At 50.3% G+C, this 25,080-nt stretch overlaps 1 protein-coding gene across 5 annotated transcripts in view; it reads right to left on the bottom strand.

Moving 5' to 3' along the window:
* Positions 1-1,661: 1,661 nt before the first annotated feature.
* The window catches only part of MECR (mitochondrial trans-2-enoyl-CoA reductase), a 35,464-nt gene continuing 12,045 nt past the window's right edge, over positions 1,662-25,080 (bottom strand). For 3 of the 5 annotated variants that reach the window (XM_077775691.1, XM_077775694.1, XM_077775693.1), the window contains exons 2-10: positions 23,855-23,952; positions 23,058-23,189; positions 16,084-16,227; positions 13,382-13,484; positions 12,244-12,346; positions 10,617-10,690; positions 8,042-8,102; positions 7,806-7,878; positions 1,662-6,407 (exon numbers count right to left, since the gene is read on the bottom strand). In XM_077775691.1, coding sequence (XP_077631817.1) covers positions 6,247-6,407; positions 7,806-7,878; positions 8,042-8,102; positions 10,617-10,690; positions 12,244-12,346; positions 13,382-13,484; positions 16,084-16,227; positions 23,058-23,189; positions 23,855-23,952 — 949 coding nt within the window. In that variant the 3' untranslated portion in view covers positions 1,662-6,246. The remainder of the gene's footprint in view (positions 6,408-7,805; positions 7,879-8,041; positions 8,103-10,616; positions 10,691-12,243; positions 12,347-13,381; positions 13,485-16,083; positions 16,228-23,057; positions 23,190-23,854; positions 23,953-25,080) is intronic. The other 2 variants (XR_013337987.1, XM_077775692.1) reach the window with 2 other exon arrangements.

Here is a 25,080-nt window from a genome sequence, read left to right as displayed (position 1 = left end):
GAAAGTGGAGAAGGCTGGAGTTTTGGAGCTAGATTAGGCTTGACACTGACTAAACTACTTGGCTAATTTAACTTATTTTCTATTGTAAAATTAAAATAATTTATCCCATTTCAATCGGACTACCTGGGTAAGTAAATGAGGTAGTATATATTGGAAGGGTATACTGCTTGGAAGAGTATCTGGAACGTAGTAGGAACTCGGTAAATACTGGTTACCTTCTCACTAACCCAGTTTACCTAGAACCACAAAGAAGTTTTGTTTGCTGTTTTTATTTATTTATAAAAGTATATTTTGAAAAGATAACTCATTAACCAGTTCAGATGATACAGGGAAAAGTCTTACCATCTCCGTCCTTTGGCCACCTAGTTTCCCTCCCGGAAGCAAACAATGTAATCAATTTTTTTTCAATGTAATCAGTTTCTTAAACGTTCTTTGGGAGGTACTTTACACAAACGAAGCAATAGTAGTGCACTATATGTACAGTTTTGCACTTCTTTTGAAAGTCGTTCCATCAGTACAAAAGGAGCTTCCTCAGGACTGTTTTTATGGCTTATAAAATGCCATTATACGCAGTTATTGATTTAATCAGTGCAGGAGTGAAGGATTTTGAGATAGGTTCAAACCATTTGTTATACCTGCTGTAATGAGTAACTCGGTATATACGTACAGGTAGGATCTATTCCTAGAAGTATGAAAGTTGGGTCAAAGGGTGTGGGCAATATAGTTTTGATAGATATTGCTCAATTATCTTCCATAAGTACCTGTTTCTCCATCTCATCATCAACACCATGTTATCAAATTTTATGATCTTTGTTAATCTGATAGCTGAAAAACACTATGTCAGGGTGGTGTAATTTACAGTTATCTGAAGTGGAGTGAGCCACATTTCATATCTTTAAGAGACACTTAGACTTTCCTTTCTGTCTGCTTGCATTTTTTTCTCCTTTTTACTTATGGATCCATAAGAGCTCACTATATATTAGGGAAATCAGCTCTTTGTTAGATGAATTGGAAATATTTCTTCCCTAGTTTGTGGACTTTTGACTTTGCCCAGAGTGTTTTCTGCTATGCAAAAATAGAAGATATTTATGGAGTCAATCCATCCATCCTTTATTTTTCTTTGATTCTGGATTTTGTGTTGGTTTTTCCCCACTCTGAGGTTAAAAAAAAAACCCTCTTAAGGTTTGTTGTGCTCTTTTTAGGATTTATTTTTATATTGCAATCTTTGATCCATTTGGAATGTAGTTGTGTGACGATCGTAATATTCTTAAGAACTGGTACTAACCTTTGTTGTCTTATAGTCTGATCAACGTGTTAATACAGATGGGAAAGAGAGCCCTGGCAGAGGGGAAATGCCAGTCTCCAAACCCTTCTCCTCCTCCAGAGTTCCCTCACTCAGGGAGTGGCACCCTCCATCCAGCAAAGTGCTAAATAAAGTTCAACCTTCAACCACGGCATCTAGTCTATCCTGCTGGTTCTTCCTTCTAAATGTTGCCGGATGCATCCACTTCACCCCCACTAGCTAGCTCAGGCCCTGTTATACTGTTCACACATCAGGGCTTTTAACTGTGCTGTTACCTCTGTCTGCAATATAGCTGACTCCTTATTCAGGCCGCAGACCTTCCTAGCCCACCTTACCTCAAGTATCCACATCACTAGGATACCACTGTATTTTACTTTATTTTTTCACAGCACCGATCATACTCTGAAATTGCCTTGTTTATTCACTTGTTCACGTTCTTCCGCCTCCACTAGAGCGTAAGCTCCCTGGTATCCAGGGCCAACTTTTTTGTCTCTCTCCTACTGTATCCCTAGCACCCGTGACAGTGCTTTTCACATAAAGGGTGTTCAAATATTTACTAAGTGAACAAATGAATGATCTCTTACTGAACTACTTTAATGGCCTAATTCTCCTGTTTTCCTGCCTCTCCATGAGATACAGACGCAGGGAAATCTGAACTCTCTTCTGATTGACATGTTAATGATCACTGAACAAAATCAAGGAGTCCAGAGAGAAAAAGGGAGCATAAGGCCACTTGTGGAGCCAAAAAATAAAAAAATCAGGACTGGTGTAGTGACCAGACAGGATCAGGGGACCTGGCTTCTGGTGTCCGATCTGCTGCCTGCTGTGTGACCTTGAGCAAGTCACTTCACCTCGCTTGGCGTCTTCCTCTTCTGTAAAGTTAGGACATTAAAATCTCAATGATAGAGGGAAGTTGACAAAATCAAGTGGAGATATGGGTGAAAGGCTCTGTACACTGCCAAGGGTTAGGGCACAGGGAAAGCTCTCCTTTCTTTCAGGGAGCACGAACGTCTCCTTACCTTTGGGTCAGCTCTGCTGTGTTCCCCGGCAAATGCAGGCAGATGCTGTGCCAGGCCTATGTCTCTCTTCTCTACCATGTCCAGCTCCAGCTGGGCCCAGTGTCCTACCCGGGGCATGGTGCCTACCAAGAAGCCTGAGGCTGGCAGGTGCAGCCAGGAGTTTCTGGCGCAAGGACAGGCATGCCTGCCACGCACAGATGAATGCAAGACCCTTTTTCCTCTGGGCTCCAAGTCTTTCTCTGAGGAAAGTGCGCTTATTTATCTCCTCTCCCGAGACACAAAGCCATCGCCAACATAATGTCAGTGGCTGTAGGTGGTGTTCCCAGAAGATGACAAACAGGGAGCTCTGGAGTCCTGAAGCCTCGGGGCGTCAGGTGTGCCCAAGCTTTTGATTTGGAGGCAATGCCTGTTTGTCTTCTTTCAGTCTCCTGGAGCCGAAGCTTCCTCTGCCAGCTGCTTAGAAAGGATTTTGTTTATTTCGTGGGCCAGCAGAGCTGTCCCAACTCCACAGAGAGATTATCTTGCGTGAAAATGAAAAACAGCCTCCTGTGCTTGTAAAATACAGAAGAGATGATCCAGTTAAAGTCAGACCCTCTTTTGCCATGGTTCTGTCACAGTCTCCTTTCTCCGCTGGCCTCTTAGATGTTGGTAATCCCCATGCTGGCCTTTGAAATTTCTGGGGATTTTGCTTGTCTGAAATTCAGAAGCCTAGGAATTTCTGATTTCACCTCTTCTTTTAGTGCCTCCCTTCTCCCAACTGTCCACCGAACCACTGCCAGAGGAATCGCTTTGCCAAAGCACAGTTCTCATCTTCTGGCTCAGAAGTCTTTTGTTCCCCACTGCCAACAGGATGAAGTTCAAATTCCTTAGTGGGGAATCACACACTGCCGCCATTCAGCTTTTCAGCCTCAGCGTGATTGATTTCAACATAAATTAAATCATAGAATATATATCAGTTATGGTTAGCTTCAGAGACAGGCCAAGTTCTAGAAACTTAAATAACACGGAAGCTTGTTTCTCATGTAAAACAAATCCTGACAGTGGGGCTTCTGGGTGCCAGGAACCCAGGCTTCTGGGATCCTGTCACTGACCCATTCTTAACATGATCGAAGATGGCTGTGCAAATTCTAGGAATCGGGTCTGTGTGCCAGCCAGGAGGGAGGGGGAGGGGGGAAGAAACAGGTACAGGATGGATACTGGCTATACGTTAAAGAGGTTCTTAAGGAATCGACACCTACCACCTCTGCTTGTGTCACAAGGGACACAGACCTTGTCTGCCGCAAGGAAGGCAGGAAAATTTATTCCAGGCTACCATGTGCCTATGTAAAAATCATCAGGGTTCTTAGGAAGAGAATGGATATTCGGGGGAAATGACAAGATTCTGACATAAATGTCCTGCCCCCATAATATACTTTGCTTACTCTGGTCCCTAAGTCTGTCGATAATGTTTGTTGCCCTTCCCTACCTGAGAAAACTATAATCATTCTTTAAAGCACAGCCCAGGGGCGCCTGGGTGGCCTAGTCGGTTAAGCGTCTGACTTCAGCTCAGGTCATGATCTTGCGGTTCATGAGTGAGAGCCCTGTGTTGGGCTCTGTGCTGACAGCTTAGAGCCTGGAGCCTGCTTTGGATTCTCTCTCTGCCCTTCCACAGCAGCCTGCTTGTGCGCTTTCTTTCTCTCAAAAATAAACATTAAAAAAATAAAAATAAAATAAAGCACAGCCCAAATGCCCACCTCCAGACCCCTAGAGATATTGTTCTTAGGACATTTTGCATGTCCCTCCACAGGGTCTCTGACCATCGTGTTATGAACCTTCCTCCTTCAGGTCTCCCTCCTCTAAGTCTGTACCAGGGGCCGCTCCGTCTCCATGGCTACAGGCTCATCACTCCCCTAAGCCCAACACTGGACTCCACCTGAAGAACCTAATTCTAACTGCTCATTCCTGTAGCCTTTGGGCAGCCTCCACCCTCTCAGGCTTTTTCTAAAGGACAGAAGACGGGGGACGGGAGGGACTTGGGCAGGCTGGAGCTGATCCGGAGTGTAGGTGCACCAGGTAGCGACTCTTATCCAGAGGACATGTGCAGACCTCCCCCAGCGCTGGGTGGAAGCTAAGTCCTTTTCTCCAGGGACACACAGGATGCTCCCACACGTGGGGGCTGAGCCTGGGTGGCTCAGTCGGTTAAGCGTCCGACTTTGGCTCAGGTCATGATCTCACAGTTTGTGGGTTAGAGCCCCGCGTCGGGCTCTGTGCTGACAGCCAGCTCAGAGCCTGGAGCCTGTTTTCGATTCTGTGTTTCCCTCTCTCTGGCCCTCCCCTGCTCATGCTCTCTCTCTCTCTCAGAAATAAATAAAACATTAAATAAAAAAGTTATATATAAAAAAAAAGATGCCCCCATGGGTAAGAACCTTAGGTCAGGGGCCGACATACATGTTTGTAACTAAACCCGAGTGCCCTCTGGCCTTCGGAGCCAGTTTTCCCAGATCATCCTGCTGCTGAAACCCCTCTGTGCCTCGCCAGTTCTGAAGGCTAAGTCCTGACTTCTCGAGCCTTCCTGCTCTGACTCGTGCCCTCACACTCCCCTACCTCAGGCAGCAGAGTCAGGCTCACACATGTGCTGCTGGTTCTGTTTGACACACTTTTTCTTGCTTGGCCTTCAAGATTTGCTGTGGATGACACCTCTTCCACGAAACCTTCTTTCAACCCTCAGCCTTGAACCTTCATCCTTGAACCCTCAGGCAGAGCTGCCATGTCCCCAGGGCCCTCTGGATATCTCTGTCAGTGGCCTCATTAGTATGCTGGGAAGATTGGTCCTCTGCACTAGGCTAAGCAACCAAAGGGCCAGCCCCCGTCTCCACCCCCTCAAAGGCATCCCTTAGCCTCAGGCACACACTAGGTATCCAGTAAATACTCCATGAAAAGGGCTCTTGAGCTCCGGAAAATGGGCCAGGTGATAAGGGAACATTCCAAAGTCTCTAGTTTTTTTGCTCTGGGTGAGCAGATCCTAAGGCAAATACAAAAAGTCACATAATGCCAACCTCTTCCCCTTGTCTGAATAAAGCTACTCATTTTTCGGAGCCCACTTTCACGTCAGGAAGGCGCCCCTGACTCCAGGCCTGGGACAAGACCATAGCACTCTGCATGCATCTTCTCTAGCACTTGAATCACCATGGCAGTGACTGTGGGCCTGTTAGCTCAACTCAGGGTTTCTCTGTGTTTCGCTGTGGACATTGGGGGCTGGATGCTTCTTTGTTGAGGAGGGCTGTTCCATGCACCATACGATGTCTGGGCAGCATCACGATCTCTACCCACTAGATGCCAATCGCACCCTCTCAGTTATGACTGAAAACGGCCCCAGACACTGTATGTCCCTGGGGTAAAATAACTTCAGGTAGAGAAGCACTGGTGTAACAACCATTTTCCCTGTTAGAACAGACATTCCATGAGGGTGGTCCAGCCCTGAGACCCCACCTCCTTGGCTCCTTAGCCTGGCGTTCACTCTCCCAGGCAGCTGACCTCCTTCTGTCCCACACAGAGCCTCGCGCCACCCAGAATGAGTCAAACCTTCCTTTCTGCTCCTCTGGGACAGCCTGGGGGTGGAGCCTGCATCCTACTGGCTTTTGCACCCGCCAGTGCCCATGCTCATTTTACTTTCAGGGCGTTCAGGAAATCACCGCTGGGGGGGCAAGTTGGAGGATGGGCCGAGTGCTGGAATGGCAGGTACACAACTGAGGGTCCTTCTCGACAGGGATGACTTCTGTTGGTTTTGTGTGTGTGTTTGGTTTAGGAAGTTCAGACTTTATTAGACACCCAGGGGCTGGCCCTGGAGGGCTTCACAAGCCTCCTAGTCAGGGCAGCCTGGGGAGGGCCCTGAAACCAGTCCTGCCGATCCGTCTCCCCTCCCACCTCACTGTGGCTCCTGTGTGGTCAGCACATGGTCAGAATCTGCTTTGAAGACACGAAGGGCCGCACTGAGGCTTCCAAGGCGCGCTGGTAGTCCTGCAGTGGGACCTCAGAGCAGGCAGGGGCCGTGAGCTGGCCTCGGCCGATGAGACGGCACAGGGTGAGAATGAGCTCCTTGAACTGGGCTGTGGGAGGTTGGAGGGAGTCAGACATGGGCACAGCGGCAGGGCATGGCAACACAGACCACAGGCCAGCCCCGGCGGCAGGAGCTGGCCCTGAACTCCAGGAAAGCCCCGAAAGTCCCGGCTTGACCCCGGAGAGGGAGGCTGAGGCAACAAACGGGTCCCTGGTGGGGTAGGACAGAGGAGATGGGGCACTGCCCTGAGAGCTGATGGGCAGGCAGAGTGGTGGCTATGGGGGCGCAGACCCACAGCACCCGACTGGGGTGTAACCAAGAGTCCTGAATGGTGGGAGGGGCAGGATTACTTTGAGGCAGGGCAGCTAGAAGAGGCACAGGGAGGGGTGGGTGTGCCTGGCAGGCCAACTGAAGTGGAACTGATGGGCTTGGCTCAGGGAGAAGAGCTTTCCCTGAGAGCCCAGGACTCCCTTAGAACTCGGTGAGTTGAGAGGTCCCAAACATCCCCTCTTCGGGCCTGCCCCCAATATGGTCCAGGGAGACGAGAAGTGGCAATACGGTCTCGGCTTTGGCCGAGAAATGTTTTTTCATAGACATCGATTGATGCAACACTCAAATCTAATCACGTCCCCTGTTTCAAACACTTCAGTGGGTCTTCGCTTGCCTTTCAGATAGAGTCTGAGCTCCTTAAGAAGGTCTGCAAGGCCTTTCCTAATCCGGCCACAACCTATCTGTCCATGCTCCCGCCCTCTACAACGGGCTTTTGCACAGGCTACGTTTCTGGCCCGAAACACATCACTGACGCCACCACCTTCCTCCCATTCATTGGGATAACTCCGCGTGGTTCTTCACTCTCAGCTCGAGGGGTTGCATTTTGGGCAGCCAGTCCTCCAGAGGAGGAAGGACAGTGTGCTGGCTCAGGTTCTGGAGCTAGAGAACTAGTTCACACCCTGGCCGCACCACTCTCTGGGCGGGGTGACTGGACAAGCTACCTAGCAGCTCTGAACCTCAGTCTCCTTCTCTATCAAACAGGGCAAACAACGTCTAGACAACTATGGCATTTAAACTGAGACAGAAGTCACCTGTCCAGACCCCACGGCTCGGCCAGGCAGGACCAGCACTAGCAATGGAGGGAGCAGGACTAGAACCCCGGCCGGCTGGCTCCAGAGGCCCACGCGGCTGTCTTCCAAGGCGGATTGCCCCACTGGCGGCCGCTCAGGATGGGGACAGCGCCTGACCTTGTTCCACGCTTCCACCCCCCGGGGCTAGCCCGCTTTGGCCCAATACCAATTTGCTGACCGTGGCTGTGGCTAGACAGTATTCTCCTGTAACCTGTCATGGCGCTCCAGAGCCGATCACCCCTCCAGGGCTCAAAATGGCCGGTCACTTCTGCAGTAGGCATGGCCCTCCCACGTGACTGTTGGCAATGGGGCCATCATCCACTCACCTGGACTATGGTCCTTCTTCCACTGGGACAACCAAAAGCCTCGAAGTTTGACATCCTTAAAAATGAGCTGGCTCTGTGGACACAAGAAGGACGTACGGGACTCTGAGGGCAAGCGCTTCGGGTGATGCCGAAGGTGATGCCCCCCACACTCCTGCCCAAGGACAAGGGCACCATGTGGATTTGGACGACGGTAGTGTCCAGGCCCATGTCCGGGCCTGCCTCCCCCGCCAGCTTACCACAGAGGCTATGACAGGCTGCTTGGCCATTCCCCCGTAGGTCACCATGGTGCCCCCGGGCCTGAAGAGTCCAGAGAAAACAGAGTGGGTAGAGGCAGAGATTGAGCCCTTCTTGAACCTGCCAGAACACTTCTATACCAACCCTGGTTTCTTAAAAAAAAATTTTTTTTTAATATTCATTTTTGAGGGGGGGGAGGGAGGGGCAGAGAGACAGGGAGACCCAGAATCCAAAGCAGGTTCCAGGCTCTGAGCTGTCAGCACAGAGCCCGAGGCAGGGCTTGAATTCATGAACGGTGAAATCATGACCTGAGCCAAAGTCAGACGCTTAACTGACTGAGCCACCCAGGCGCCCCTCCAACCCTGGTTTTTGAACCTCGATCTCAGAATCCTTGGGAAGGTTTCAAAGACTACAGATTCCTAAGCTCGACTCAGACTTAATGAATCAAGAAGCAAGAATCTGTAGTAAATTCAACCAACAGACACCCCGTCAGACAACACGGATGTGTAGCCAGGGCTGGGAAGCCGCTGCCGTGACCGCCCAGTCGGGCCTGGATGAAGGTTGCAAAGAAACACTCTGCTGAGAAGAACTCAAGACGTGAGCTCAGTGCGGGCTCCCCGCCACTCCTAGAGGTGTGGCTTGGGCAGGGCAGACACCGGCACAGACCTCCACCCTCCGTCTGTCCACGCTCCTTTGAGGACCCGTGAGGTGAGGTGGACTCTACAGATAAGGAACGGCGTGGATGGGGAGAGGGCAGTGGCCATTGCCCTTGGCTGCAGGAGGGGTCGTGCCAGGACCCGCTGTCTGACACCCGTCCCCGTCCCAGCAGTCCAAAAGGGGAGAGGCTTAAATAATTTTTAAAAACTAATAAGCTTGGACCTCTTCTGCTTGACTTAACCTGTGCTGCCCTCCCCACCTGCCGGCTTTGAGAAGTCCACTGGTCCAGGGTGACGGGGGGTGTGTATGCGATGCTTTGTGAACTATGAGATGGAAGCAGTTGCTGTGTGAGGCAGCTCACTCTTTGTCCGGGAGGCTTGTGGGTAGTTTGGTCTTAAGGTCCCTTTCACCTGACGCCGATTCCAGAAAGTAGCCCCTTTCTGGGATCCAGCCCTCCCCCCAACTTCCCACTGCCTCTGCATTTGTTCTCATCTGAAGAGCTGTTTACTGGGTGTTTTTTAGGTGCCCGGCCCAAGTCTGCACGTTTCCACATGCACTGATGTGGTGAATCAGCACTGTGACCCCAGGGGAGCACCTTCATTGCTCTTGATTTTACAGTGGGGAAACTGAGGCCCACCTCTGTAGAGCGATTTGTGCACCACCTCAGTGTCTTTCAACTAATCTTCTGAGGCAGAAAGGGTTTATATCCCTCCCACTGTAGACACAAGGAGACTGAGGCCTGGACCCTTTAGGTATTGCCTGACTTCTCACGGGCCCACAGCTAGTAAGTCGCAGAGCTGGAACTTCCTGACTCCAGTGCCTACACCTGTAACTGCTACTCAAGGCCTCCACCTACAGCGAGTGCAGCTGCCCTCGGGGCTGCCGGAGTGGGGCGGAAGGGGTGTGCTCAGGAGTCACAAGGACTGGGGGCTAAGTCTGGCTCTCCCACTTCCTATACTTTGGGCAAGGTGATTACCCTCTCTAGGCCTTATGTAAATGGATGGGGATAGTATCCCTCGCCTTGGTGGTTTTGGGCGGCGGTGACAGGTAAGCCAAGCACAGGGGAATACTCAGTGATCACTATCACAACTCTCTGACCACATGACCCATCTTCCCATCTAGCCTATGAATTCTAGAGAATTCTCTGTATCCCAGAGCTAGTGAGTGTTAGCAAGTATGTGTCAACCAGTGTTGCTGAGGGGATTCCTGCTTTAGTTGGAAAGTATCCTTTCAGGTGGCCCTCAGCTCAGGAACTTTCTATTAACGGAAAAAAGGATGGAAGGACATTTACACACTGCTAATATTGTCACCAGTGCTTATCCCCCTGGGTGGTGGGACGATAGCGAACTTTCCTGCTTAATTTTTCCTTTGTGCTTTTTTGGGGGAAGGCTTTATTTTTTTTTAAAGTAATCTCCACAGCCCATGTGGGGCTCACACTCAAAACCCTGAGATCGAGAGTAGCACGCTCCACCAACTGAGGCAATCAGGTGCACCCATCCTTTGCACTTTCACGTGCCTTTGAAATGCTTTGTAATAGCATAATGTTACCTCTGAAATGAGAATCTATTTTTAAAAGCTAATAACAAATTCAAAAGCTAACCAGCTAGGACTAAGTGACTTTTGAAGATGCCCCTAGGTTATGAATCTATAACCGTTCCCCTATACAGAAAGCTTAGCCATCCACTTCTGGGGTCCCTTGGAAAAACAAAGCGGCTTGGTCTCTCAGTCACCGATAAAGCAAGAGGCTGAGAAAGGAGGTGCCCGGATAAGCAGGAAATGATCATGATCCATTTCCTACCCAGGGTTAGGCTCTCCTGGCTTGGCTTGCATTGCCCACTGGGTCTGGGTCACCTGACAGTCCCCCCAGCTAAAGGCCTGGAGGGCTCCAGCCAACCAGACCTGCAGGGCCAAGGGACTTACGCTAAGTGTCGCAGCAGCTCTGTGGAGCTTTTTCCGCCAACACAGTTGAGAGCGAGCCGGGGCTGGGGCATGTCCTGGAAAAAAGGAACCTGTAGTGAGGGAGCTACCACTGTATGCATGGCATCTCTTCCTTTCTTTTTAAAATTTATTATTGAGACAAAAACAGAGCATGAGTTGGGGAGGGGCGGAGAGAGGAGGAGACACAGAATCTGAAGCAGGCTCCAGGCTCTGAACTGTCAGCACAGAGCCCAACGCGGGGCTCAAACTCATGAACCATGAGATGGTGACCTGAGCTGAAGTTGGCTGCTTAACTGACTGAGCCACCCAGGCGCCCCTCTTTCTCTTTTTTTTTTAATATTTTTTATTTATTTCTAGGAGAGAGAGAGAGACAGCGTGAGCAGGGGAGGGCCAGAGAGAGAGGGAGTCACAGACTGAAACAGGCTCCAGGCTCTGAGCTGGCAGTCAGCACAGAGCCCGATGCGGGGCTCGAACCCACGAACCGCGAGATCATGACCTAAGCGAAAGTCGGGCGCTTAACCGACTAAGCCACCCAGGCGCCCCTCTTTCTCTCTTTTTTTAAAAGTAGCCTCCATGCCTAGTGTGGGGCTTGAGCTCACAACCCTGAGATTGAGAGTCGCATGCTCTACCAACTGAGCCTGCTAGGCGCCCCCTTACGCGTGGGGTCTGATGCTTGTGACAAACAGCACTTCCCTTCCACAGGTGCTATGTGGAGAGGTGGGGCGGGGGCAGGGGGAAAGCAAAGGAAAATGGGATGCAGTTGCCTTCACTCTCTGCTCTGCAAGGACCTTTGCTTTATTAGCCTAATCCTGTTATGTTTTGGGATTTTGTTCAAAACTCCTCTCTAGGAAGGGCCAGACAGACGGCATCTCTGTTCCTTTTCAAAGGACTCCAGGTCCCCCAAGTGTACCTCTTCTCTGCACTCACAACTCAGTGTGAGTTAGAGGTGCTGATCTGCCGCTTCGGGAATGTTCTCAAGAGGCAGGCGTTCTCAAGTGAGTGTGTGTGGGTGGTCACTCCAGGGCCCCGAGGAAAGAGGCTCAGCCTATTAGGTAGGCTGGGGGTGGAGGTTCTAGAAGGTTAAGAGTCTGGGAGTTCAGAGAGACCTGGGGCCAGCCCTGACTCCACTCATAACTGTGTGGCTTTGGTGAAATCCTTTCTCTCTTCTGAGACTTGGTTTTCTCCTCTAAAAAAGAGAAAGCACCTGCTTTGTGGGGCTTGTGTGGGGATTATCAGATGCAATATAAAGACAGGGCTTTGGAAATGGTCCTTCTTTCCTTCCTCTTCCCTCTCTGTGCCTCAGTTTCCTCAGGTCCTCTCCCAGCTCTGAGATTCCCACTGGCTGTATGGACTGATGTGGCCTGCTAAAAAGACTCCAAGGTACAAGTGACCCAGGTGCCCCGGACTTTGTCTCTGCTGCCTCCCTCGCAGCATCGGGGCACTTAATGCACGCTGTCCCCTGAGGGAATGGGTTTTATGTTTCCACAAAGAGATGAAGGGGGGATCTGGAGAGGAACAATGGGGCTGGTCCCAGCTTTTCTATCAGGTCAACTTTTTCTGGGGGGAGATGAGCCTAGAATGAAGGCACAATGCCCCTCAGCCTACGTACCTTAAACAAATGTTTCATCTCATGCTTCCGTAGCTGCTCTTCGGTGAGAACGTGCTCGGCCCCCAGACTCTTCAGTCTATCAGTCAGCTTCTGGATGTCAGGCCTGGAAACCAAACACAATCCACGGCCCTTGGCCACTCCTGCTCACTTGCTACCAGAGACTTCTAGGGCTCCTCTGCCATGGCTGGAAGCACGGGAGTTTCTCTCTGCGGGAAGCTGGGACCGGGGGCCAGCCAGGCGCTGAGCGAGGGGCTGGCTACTGGCGTCCGGTGCACTTTAACACCTCTTGGTCTTGGTCTCCTCACTGGCACCACTGGGTGATTTCTACAGTCCTTACCGGCTCAAAGGGGCTAGAACCATCTGGCCCGGGGAGGAGTCATTTCACTTCCCGATTTTGTCTCCTGAAATGATAGACTTCATTTCCTCTCCCCTACTCTTTTCAAGGGGCTCTTCAGGGCTCTTCAGTTGTGCAAACACACTCCAGCCCAGGAGTGGCTCTCAGCCTCTTTGGCCAAGGCAAACAGAGTAACTTTTGTTAACACAACTGAGGGGACAGGGAAGGGAAGAGGGTGTCAATTCTCCTCCAAAGACTGGGACTCCACGACGGATATAGCCACGTTTGCTGACAGTGAGGCTTAAGGAAACGGTGGAAAGAGAACAAGGCAGGGAGCTAAGTCTGTTACTGACTTGCTGTGTCTTTCTGGGCAAGTTGCTCCCTTTCTCTGAATCGTGTTTCCTCCCTGTAACACAGATGACAAGCCTGCCCCATCTCCTTCACAGCCACATTTAGTGCAGCTCAAGTGCCACACGGATGCAAGGGGAGAAAGCGGCCTAGGTTAGGCAGTTTACAGAAGGAATAACACAGCTTAAGAGATTCCCAAATGCGAAGTGTGGCTTTCAAATCATAAAGTTATCACAGAGTCTCAAAAACTCTTAGCTGCTCAGCAAGGGCCGGCTCCACCTCCTTCCTGCTCTCCCTTGCTTGACGTTTGGGAGAGTCACCCCTCCTAGAGCCAGAGGCTGTCTGCGGGCTGCTTATGCACGGGCGCCATCTGGTGGCGATAGGGGCGCTTGCAGGGATGCTGGGTGGAAACGCAATGGGTGGTCTTGTGCAATGGGATCAGGCGTCCCCACGCACCTGTCTCGGACCACATTGATGGTCCTCAGGCCCAGGGCTGCAGCGATCTGGATGACTGCTTGCCCCACTCCACTGTTGGACGCATTCTGGATGACACAGTCTCCTGTAGAGCCAGGAAGAGACCCAAGTCAAGTCCTGGAGACCTGTAAACAGGTCAAGTGCTTCCCGCCTGGGATCCTATTGTAGGGCAAGAGATGGGAGTCCTCAGGCTCAGAATGACCCAGGACCTGGCTGCTGAATCTTCTCAGATCTTGCTTACTCTTCTCCCAGGCGCCCTCCACCCCCACCCCCGCAAAATTCCACATGGCCCATGGTGCCTCGCAGGACTTGGCAATTCAGAGTCCACTCAGCATGTAATTTAGATCCCACTGTGTAAATGATTTTATATTGTTAATCATTCTCTCGATTTTTATGTCCTCAAATCTCTTAGGTTATTTCCATGGTGTGCAATGTTTCCCTCCTTTTCTCTTCCTTCGTTTTGAAATCCCACACACCCCTTGAAGCACAGCTCAAGTGCGCCTTCCTTCCCATCTTCCTTCTGTGTGCTCCCCTGGCTCCTGCACATGGTGTGCCCTGTCTTACACTTGGTTGTGGACATGCCCATTTCTAGCAAGAGCCTGCAGCTTCCTGAGGACACGGCCATGCGTCATTTCCCCTTTGTGCTGCTCAGGAAAGGCACACGGCCTTGAAATGGGATCAGAGTGCCAGAGGAACCCACGGCTACAGAAACAGCATCCTACAGAGAGTCTGGTCAAAGCCCGGGCTTTGGAATTGGTGAGTGGGGGAGGCAGCGTGGCATGCTGGGGGGAAACGTGGGCTCTGAAATCAGATGGACCTGGTGTGAGTTCCAGTTTCCCCACTGACTGTCACTCAATGACACAGGACAGGTCACAACCACCATTTCCTCCCCCTAAAACAGGAATCCTTGGGAGCACCAGTCAGGAGGCTCCAGATTAGTCAAATGCCTTTGTGTCCAGGAAGGTGTGCTGTTACCCCGAAATGCTATCTGAAATTCAGGAATCTGGAGCTACAGACAGGGAATTTCCTGGAAGAAGAATGCCCGTTTTCTGCAGGCAGGAATCAGTACACAGATTGTCATTAGTGGGTTATGAAATCAAGCTAGTGGGTTGTAAGCAACATTTTTTTTAAGTTAAAATTGAGGAACAGAGAATTAAGAAGAACGCATTGCATCACACCCACTAAGGTCAATACTGCTCCAAAAAATTTAGTTTCCATTATATATACACTCATATCTACATCTATGTGCTGGATTACCGCGTAAAATGTAATTCTTACCATGGGTCAGTGTGAGAATTTAGTTTAACGCTGATCCAGCCCAGACCACACCTGCCCCGAGGCAGGCGGGTGGAGACACGCACCATGGGCATCTGTGATGGGGTGCTGTCAGAATACCCTGATGTCCACCACAACTGCAGCCCAATTCACAGGTGGCCTGAGGGGAGGAGCCGCAGGTGACCAACACGACTCCTGCACCAGGTTCTCCCCCAAAGGCTCCCGAGGCCGCTCTGGCACAGCTGGGAGAACCTGCATTTCTCTTTGCTGGAAGCTGGCACTGGTTTTTAGCCAGCTACAAGCTGTAGTGGCAGTCTAAATTTATCGTGCTCCAACATCTCTGCCTCAGTTTCCTCACTGGTGTGGCAGAGCTAGACCAGGTGATTTCTCTAGTCCCGGGACATGCATCCTGTGCAGGGTGACCCTCCAATGATGGGGGGGTCAGTGCTGAGGTGGGCTCCGTGAGGGTCTTTGGGGGCCTCCGCCCAGCGAGATGGAGCCCCGCTCGCCCCTGGCAGTAAGCAGCCTTCACTGGCTTTCCCCCCTTTCCCTGGCTTGCTCTCTCAGTCCTTCACCCCTGCTTCCGGGGATCACCTCCCCAGTGAACTGTCCACCCTCAGTCCTTGCCTCAGGCTCTGCTTTAGGGGAGCCCCAAACAGAACACCTGGCTTTGTCATTCCCTTGCTCAGTGATCTCACCCAAGTAGCTTACCTCTCTGGACCTCAGTTTCCTCCTTTATGAAAAGGAAGCATAGTAAAAGTAGCGCACATTGTGTGCATGTCGTGTGCCAAGCCTCAGGCTGCGTGTTACACTGCAGTGTTTCAGCTAACCGTCAAAACCCCTCATTCTCCATGTTTATAGGTGAAAAATCCGATGACCTGAGAGGTCAGTTCACAGTGAAAGGGGAGGCTGGTGTTCAGACCGAGGTTGTCTGCCTGAGGCCTGAACTCTCAACTGATGATGCCAGCCTCACACACTGCTTTGAAGATGTACTGCCCTCACCGGGGTAATGCAGGGAAAGGCACTTATGTGAACTGGAAAGTGCCCCAGGAATGCTGAGTGGAATTTCTCAGTTCAGCATTTTGCTGGGAACACAGGCACTGGTCTCTCCTGTCTGGCTTTGCTGGGTCCCAGAGCTTAGCACAGCTCCATATGTTTTTGCTGAATGGCAGGACTCCATCCCAAGCTCTAGGGAATGCGATCCCTCAGCGGTTATCCAGAATGTTCTCCTCATGAGGTTCTAGCACACTTTCCAGGAACCAAGCTGGCAAAACAAGAGCAGCAAGCATACGCTCTCCCAGATTAGGGGCCCGGAGGAAGTCGGGAAGTTCCCAGGGCCTCAGGCGCAGGATTTGGGTCACACCGAGTCAAGAGACCCCAGCCCACTCCCTGCACCTGTGGGTTCCTACCAGGCCGCAGCTGCTCAAAGTCCGTCAACATCCTGTAGGCCGTGCAGGGATTGACACCCAGGGTAGCGGCGCTCTGGAGAGGGATGTCACTTGGAACTCCGATCAGTGTTTCCTCACTGAACACAGCTTCGGTCCGCCAGGTTCCTGAGTCAGGGGATGGCACCAGGGTTGTGAGAAAGGATCCCTCTCCACAACTGGCCCCAAGTCACCCTCCTCAGTAAATAGGCACTGAAGACATCAGCCTTCAGGTAAGACTAAAGAGAAAAAGAAGATCCTGAAATCCTTTGGACTCTCTCTGAGTCTTCATGATAGTGATTTTGTCATTAGCACGTTCGTTACCATTAGATGTAGCTACTGTCACCCAGCAGGTGGCTAAGGAGCTGAAACTACGGGACACTGAGTAACATCAGGACCAGTGCAAGAGAAGCTGCGAAAGCCCCCACTTCCCTATTTAGCCATCACCCTCCTCACGTAGGGCACATCGACTTGGGTCGGTATTACGGAAAAAAGCATAAGGTAGGAGTCGAAGGCCCATCTTTGGGATCTGTTTTTGCTGTTCAGCTAGTTTGAGCCAATTACTGAGTTTTGGTTACCCTAATATGTAAATGACGCTGGCCTCCTCCAAGAGCCGCTGCACAAATCAAATGACCCAAGGGAAATGACAGACTCCTGTCGACTGGAGAGAAGTGATCATTCATCTCCACCCCACGTCCTAGCTGAGGACAAAAGAATCATAAAATGTCAGTGTTGAGAAGGCCCTCAGAGCATCAGGTTTAACCTCCTCATTTAACAGGGCAAGCCATGAAAGTGACTTGCCCAAAGTCACCCGGCAAATCCGGGCGCCCCACCTACAGATGCTTCACGTGCACCCACTGGGGAGCCAGGCGCTTGGACGGCGTAGATGCATCCCGTCCTTTCACAGAGTTTCATTCCAGGGGAGAAGAGGCGAGAAACAGACAGGTACAGGAGGGAGAACTCCTTGAGATGGGCGCCAGGAACAGCTTCTCTGAGGGGGCGCAGGCTAAGAGTTAAAGGGTACAGATGCCAGCCACTCACAGGGTACAGCAGGAATGTTCTAGGGAGAGGAAAACGCATACGGAGATGCTCTGAGGCAGGACAGGCAGAGGACGGACCTGGGACATGCACGGCAGGGCAGAGTGACAGGAGGAAAGGCGTGGGCCACGGCTCAAGGGCCTTGGGTCACAGAAGCATCACCCAGACTCTCAGGATCTGGACCCACAGTAACCGTGAGGCATGCGGCCACTCAGTACAGTCACATATACAAATTGTACACCTACGTGTAACAGAAATCAAAGGTTCACGGAACAGTATTTACCCTACTATGTATGCTGTGCTGTTATTTTCTATTCTGTTCTGACTGATTTTAGGGGGGGAAATGCCATTTGCCACTCGTTAGATCAATTTCACGAACGGGTCACAAGCCACATCTGACAGGTTTTCACCCACGCAGGCAGGGTCCTGTATAAAGCAGAGGTGAGGAGGACAGACTTGGAGACAGACAGACACACAATTCAAGCCTGGGCTCTGCCACATACTCGCTAGGTCACCTTAGAGAAACCATTACGGGCTTGGTGTCTGGTGGCTGTGGGGTCTTGGGGGCCTTTGTCCTACAACTCTGCAGCTCTGGACTGTGTGCACCTGCCCGGCTGCTGGGATTCTAATGGTACCCAGACACCACATGGTCAGGCCCAGGGGGGCAGGGGACAGTCTAGGTGACTACTAATTATGCTGTAGGCGGGGAGAGACAATGTGGGGCTTTAGGGACCAGGTGGTGCAGACAAGAGGCAGGAACACGTTTTATTAAGAGCTGCTCTGGTTCCAGAGTAGATCTGTGGCTGAGAAAACAAGACACTGACAAACTGAAGGGTTCGTTTGGAATCTAGGTGGTATCCTGGCATTCTCTGGGCTTCACCCAGCCTGGTGTTCAAATCTTTATTGTCCTCTTCATCATCATGACCCCTACTTCTCGTAGCCAACATGTACCATTTCTACTCTGGCCAAACACAGTGTAGGGCTTTCTCTGCATGAAGTCAGGGGTGTTTTCTGATTTCCCTTAAAGGCACGACAATGGCAATTCAGAGCCTGACACAAACTTCTGGGCCCTGGTAGTCCCTTATCCTCTTCTACAGAGAACCTGGGTGAGATGGGGGCAGCGCCCATTGTCAGCCCTGAGGGCTTTCAGGGTTTTAACAGTAAAAATCCTTAGATCCTGGAGCGGGGAACCTGCTTAAAACTCCCGGCTCTGCCATTCATGATTTGTGTGATTTGGAATTCTCACTTTATCTTCTTCAACACTAATGTCATACTGTGAAGATCAAACACAATGACGTTTGTACAGACTATCGGTGTGCCTAGTACATATAGTGAGTGTGTTATCACTGTGCCTGGGACACATCATGGGTGTGTAATGTCTCTTGGTGCCCTCACTGCTGCCCTGTGCTGCCTCAGGAGGATTTTGAGGGTTTCCAATGAGAAGATCAGTCCGCACATTCTCCGGCCCAGTCTCCCCGGGGACTGGCTGCGTGTGGGGAAAAGCGGGCAATGGGCACAGTTCAGTAACGTGAAAGACGGCCAAGGTCTGGCCAGTTGAGGACCTATCTGTTTAATGACTGCCACTCTTGCTAAACTACGGCCTTCGCTAGAAGAAAGACCATGTCTGTCCACTGCTGTATGCCAGAGCCCAGCACAGTGCAGATGTACTCACAAAATGTTTACTGAACAAACAGAATGATAGTCCCAGCAAGAAAAAATTCTCTTGCTCTTTGGTCCCTGGTGGGAAAGACTTCCCTTTTCTCTGGGGAGAAATCCCCGTTCTGGCCGACACCACTACCTCCACAGGCGCGATTCCCTACACCCCTCGTCCTTTTTCTTCTCTCCAAATCTAGTGACTGAGCCCTGCTCCGTTAGCTCCTAACTCCATCCTGTCTTCCCCAGCTCTGTGGCACTGCCTTGTTCAGACCCTTATCAACTGAAGCCTGAACTGTTTAGCCACCTCCTTACTGGCTTCCTGCCTCTACCCTCCACCTCTCCAAGAGTAGGCTGTGCACTGCCCAAGTTGTCGTCGTCATCGTCTTCTTCTCCTCCTTTTTTTAAAGTTCATTTATTTTGAGTGAGAGAGAGGCAGAGAGAGGGGAGACGGAATTCCAGGCAGGCCTGCACTACCAGTGCAGGGCCCGATGCGGGGCTCAAACTCACAAACTGGAGATCATGACCTGAGCCAAAGTCAAGAGTCAGATGCTTAACCGAGCCTGAGACACCCAGGCACCCCCACTCATTCTTAACTCTTCTTCGGGCCTCTCTGACCACAGACGCGAGCCGTCTATGACCGGGCCCCAGCCCGCCTCTATAGTCTCCTCTGTCCCCGCAGGGACACAGCCGCACCAGGCTACAGTGGCTCTGACAGCGCCGAGCCTGCTCCCGGTAGCTTTGCATGCGCTGCACTCTCTGGCTGGAAGTCCTTCCTCACCTAGCCCACAGGCTATGCTTCTACTCGGTCTTCCAGACCGAGTTCAAGCACCACTTCTTTGGGAAGTCTCTCTGAATGCTTCCCGAGATGGGGGACTCCTTGGTGTCCATCCTCTCATTACAGCACTAACTAGACTGTTCATCGTATTAAGCGTTGTTTTTCCATCTCTGGGGCTGCAGGCGAGAGGGGAGCCATTCTTGGCAGCTTTTCTGGTCTCAAAGAAAAGAACTCCTAGTAGCAGACTTCTGTTCCTGTTTAATCCCGCCTTTTCTTTCTAGAACTGCTCCTTCCTCACCTCTGAGGCTGTCAACCACAAGACCCCACCCTTTAAACCACAAAAGTGGGCAAGACACTCAATGGAGGCAACTGGGACCGCCCAACCCCAGACCCCTGGTGTAGTTCTTTTGCCGTATAACTAATGAGGCTATTTTACTGTAAAAAAACAAAAACAAAAAAAAACCAAGAACTGGTTGACGGTTTGTTGGTTTCATCTACTGGTTAACAACTGGTTTCACTTCTGTACTGACACAGTCCTCCTATTTCGTGTTATACCAACTTTAGCCCCCCCCTTTTCTTTTTTAACTTTTATTTATTTTTGAGAGACAGACAGAGCGGGAGCAGGGGAGGGGCAGAGAGAGAGGGAGACACAGAATCCGAAGCAGGCTCCAGGCTCCGAGCTGTCAGCACAGAGCCCGACGTGGGGCTCGACTCACAAACCACAAGATCATGCCCTGAGCCAACGTCAGCCGCTTAACCGACTGAGCCACCCGGGTGCCCCTCAACTTTAACCCTTGTAACAGCCTAAAAGGTAGCGTGGAGTTTTGACCCCACATTTCCCAGAGAACTCTGGAACATCTGTCAATGGAAATGTGAAAACACGCCACAATCAGACAACAACGTGATGGGCTTTCACAACCCCATACAAAACCCAGTTATAAATGTGCATCCCTGTATTTGGAAACTGATCAAGGAAGAAATTTTAGCAAAAAAAAAAAGTGCAATACTGATTAAGGAGACCAATCAATAAGCACCAAAAAACTGTGATCCTAGGAACAAAAGACTAAAGACAAGTGCTTAAGGTACCTTTTGTAGATTTGCAAAATAAAACCAGTTATTTGTGTGGTATTGACATGAATCTATGTGACCCATATGGAATGAGCTGAAATATCCTGTATTTTNAAAAAAAAAAAGTGCAATACTGATTAAGGAGACCAATCAATAAGCACCAAAAAACTGTGATCCTAGGAACAAAAGACTGAAGACAAGTGCTTAAGGTACCTTTTGTAGATTTGCAAAATAAAACCAGTTATTTGTGTGGTATTGACATGAATCTATGTGACCCATATGGAATGAGCTGAAATATCCTGTATTTTGCAGTAGTCTTTTCGTTACTCATTTTGTGTTTGATGGTGTCCTTTTTAGCAAATGTCCTTTTTTTATTTTTTCACAATTTTATCCTTTATAGCAAAATTGCCCTATGGCCAGTCAGCTATGCTGCGAAGAAGCTTGCAGTTTAGATGGTGTAAAACTACGGAGTGTGGAGGGGTTCAGAGATGGGCAAGGACCCAGCAGGGTCGGTCAGAGCCCTGATGGCAGAGGGATATGGTTGCACTGGATGCATCGTGGAGGCCACGTTCCTTTGTTTGTTCCCAGGCTGACGCGAACCTCAGGATGCCGGTGGCCATCTGTGAAAGGTTGGTTTGAGTCTCAGCTGCACCGCGTACTGGCTGGGTGATCTTGGGCAGGTTGCGTAATACTGAATATTTATCTCATACCTCCCTCCTGTTGTGGGAATAGCTGAGTTCATATACGCAGAGTGCCTAGAACTGGGCCTGGTGCAAAGGGAGTAGGCAATAAATACTTGCGGATGTTACTGTATCACTGTGTGGGGAGACCCATCTGAGAACTAATGAGGAAACAGAATGAGCTCTGAGATTACTGAGCTCCTGAATCCAGCTTTCCATCTTGAAAGCTCTCCCTCTCTTGCATGTCTAGAAATCAATTAACTTATTTTTTTGTGCAGCAAGTTCGAGTTGACTGTAAGTTATATGACTCAAAGGGTCCTAACACTGTAGTTTAGCAGAAACATAGTGGAGATAAGAGTTTGGTGGGTTTTCTTTCAGGTTGCTCTCTGGGTAAGGGCTTCTTCCCAAGCTTCTGTTCTTTTTTTTTTTTTTTTAACTTTTTATTTTTGAGAGAGAGAGGGAGGGAGAGAGAGCGAGTGTGTGTGAGTGGGGGGAGGGGCAGAGAGAGAGGGAGACGCAGAATCCAAAGCAGGCTGCAGGCTCTGAGCTGCCAGCGTAGAGCCTGACGTGAGCTCAAACTCACAAGGTATGAGATCATGACCTGAGCCGAAGTTGGATCCTTAATTGACTGAGCCACCCAGTGTCCCCTGCTCTTTTTTTTTTAATGTTTATTTATTTTTGAGAGGGGAGAGAGAGTACACACACAAGCAGGGGAGGGCGGCGAGGGAGAGACAGAGGATCGGAAGTGGGCTCCATGCTATCAGCACAGAGCCTGATGTGGGGCTCGAACTCACGAACCACAAGATCATGACCTGAGCCAAAGTCAGATGCTTAACTGACTGAGCCACCCAGGTGCCCCCTTAGCTTCATTTCCTTATTTGTGGAATGAGGTCGTTATTGTCTTCCCTGCTTCCCTCTACTGGTCGCTGTCAGGATCCTCTATATAATGTCTGTGCCTCAAAAACTGTCAAGTGCTAAAAACAAAACTCACAACGACTCACTATACATCAAAGAAAACCCTAACTCCTTAGCCTTTTGCAGGACTTCCCCCATGCGGCCCCACTATCTGTGTGACCTTCTTTATCCCTTAAGCAAACTTTTCCTGTGTGCGAATCCTCCACGAGGCTACACTGGATTTCTATTTCCCAAACCGACCCTTGTGTCTGCTCATGTTGTTTCCTCCAAATGCAGTGATTTCTGGCTCATCTCCACCTCACATGATTCATCCATCAAAGGTCCATTCCAAAGAAGCCTCCTCCGTGAAGCCCTGATCCTTCCTTAAGACTGTCTCTCTCTCTCACATTCACACGCACACACAGAGGAGCCAGAGGTGTCCTCGGCTTCCTGTAGACTTGTAATATGGAACACACCCTTTATTGAGGTTCCTAGTTTGGAGATTTCTTCAATTAAATTTCAACCTCCTGGAGGGCAGGGGCCGTCTTATTTGGATTTCCCATTGTAGCCTACAGCAAGGATTTTGGGATGTAGGGATTCAGAGAATCACAGCTCTGATCAATAACGGGCCAAAGGAGACGAGAGAGCAGGTCATCACCTCCAGGGCAGATGAAACTGACTTTCTGCTCTCCTTGTTCAGCTCCCATTCTTACTGGCAGGGGGTATATGGACTCAATAATAAATCCCGCACTGCTGAGTTACCCTGAGCCAATGAGGAAACACTTCCAGGGTGGGTGAAATCCAATCTGGAACATTGAAAAGGCTGCAGACGCCCCGGAGAAACTCACCCAAACCGGGGTTTGCTGGAATCACCCAGTCTCCTGGCTTCACCCCAGTCACACTGCTGCCCACTGCTACCACCTGTCCGACACCTTCGTTCCCTCCAACAGCAGGCAGCTTGGGAAGGAAGCCGTAATTTCCTATGGGGGGAAGAGCACAGAGGGTCACCTGGTGAAGCTTGGGCAGTGAAAGAGCATGAACTTCATAATTTTTTAAAAATGTTTTTTATTTATTTCTGAGAGACAAAGAGAGACAGCATGAGCAGGGGAAGGTCAGAGAGAGAGAGGGAGACACAGAATCTGAAGCAGGCTCCAGGCTCTGAGCTGTCAGCATAGAGCCCGATGCGGGGCTCAAACCCACGAACCCTAAGTTCATGACCTGAGCTGAAGTCGGACGCTTAACCAACTGAGCCACCCAGGCGCTCCATGAACTTCAGAGTTAGACTGAAGCTTGATCTGGGCCCTGCCTTTGGCCTGCTGTGTAACTAACTGGCCTCTCTAAGCCTCCGCCTCTTGGTCTGTAAAGGGGATAATACTTTTCAGCATTCACGGTTATCACGGGGATTAGACACTGTATGAAATGAGCCGGCATATCACAGGCACCTCACAGTGGTTGGTTTCTTCCTGCTGCCATCTCTGTAACTCTCGAAAAGCCTCACATTCCAGAGAGGGCTTGCAGCCCACACATCTGGAGAACAGCTGCTGAGAATCACAGGAATTTCCCACCCGCACCTGAGGAAGAACGGGATCGAGGTGGCAGCTAAGCAAAAAAGCCAATTAACAGAAGCCGCAGAAACCAAGGTTACCTTGGATCATATTTATGTCAGATGGATTGATAGGGGCCGCCAGCATCTTCACATGGACGTCTGATCCGCCCATAGCAGTCAGCTCCAGCTTCTTCAGTCTAAGCACAAAGCCAAAGAGAGATGTTAATGTCACCCAGGCTAGACAGGGCGTCTTTGGCTCAAATCATCTCCTCAAAGTAGGTCAGGGCGGCCACATTTTTGAGCTGCCATTGTGTGGCCAGGAATTAAGGCTGTTAGAAGAGAGAAGGGTGCTGTAGGGAATTAGCGCAGGCTATGGGTTAACTCTCTCATTAGCTGCAAATGGAAAATCGCCAGGGCCCTCTCAATCCCACTGCCCATTCTAGGGCAGAAAATAGTGAAACCTTCTGCAGGTCTGGATTAGCCTTGTAGTCTCCAAAACCTCTCAGAATCACCTGGTGTGCTTAGGCATCATGTAGATTCTCAGGCCCCAGCTCTGACCTACTGAACCAGAATCTCAAGATACGGGGCACCCCAAGTAGTTCTTTTTTTTTTTTAGATTTTCAATTTTTTAAATGTTNCCAGTTCTTATAGACAGCCAGAACTGAGCCACCCTGGGCTAGCTTATTTGTCCTCCGCTTTTTCTTTTCTTTTTAACACATTTTTGTTGGTGACAGAGCAGGTGAAATAGAGAGAAGCCCTTTGTAGTTCAGAAAGAACTCCCTGGGTGACTGTGATTCACCCGCTGGAGTGATGTCCCTTCTGTGCGAGAATCCTGGTCAGAAAGGACGCTGGACAGAGAGCTGAGTCACAGGTGCGAAGCGTGGCGCTACAGGCAAGTTTCTTCCCTGTTCGAGACCTGCTTCTCCATTTGTAAAATGGGGGTGGTGGTGGTGGTGGTTCGGACTTGATCACTGCCAAGAGCCTCTCCCATTTCCGGTGGCATTTCTATGTGGTAGCACTGTTCACGGCGGGCCCTAGACATCATGGGACTAATGTCTTTATGCACTAGAACTTTGGTTAATGGGTTAAAAGTGCTAAAGGGCTGGTGACCATGTCCATGTACTGTGTTTATTTTTTATAAAAGGAGACCATCTGGGGCTGAGCAAGGAGCCTGCTCAAGATTCTCTCTCTCCCTCTGCCCTTCCCCCATGCGTGCTCTCTCTCAAATTAAAAAAAAAAAATAGAGAGACCTTCCAACCATAAAGCACTAATCAGTGTACTAGACCAGTGTGTCTCTGTAACTTTTTAATTACCAGAGGCTCCTT

This window comes from Crocuta crocuta, unplaced genomic scaffold (genome assembly GCF_008692635.1).
Source record: "Crocuta crocuta isolate KB4526 unplaced genomic scaffold, BGI_CrCroc_1.0 scaffold127, whole genome shotgun sequence".
In the NCBI taxonomy this organism is placed as follows: domain Eukaryota; kingdom Metazoa; phylum Chordata; class Mammalia; order Carnivora; family Hyaenidae; genus Crocuta; species Crocuta crocuta.
This window is presented reverse-complemented; position numbering and strand designations above follow the sequence as displayed.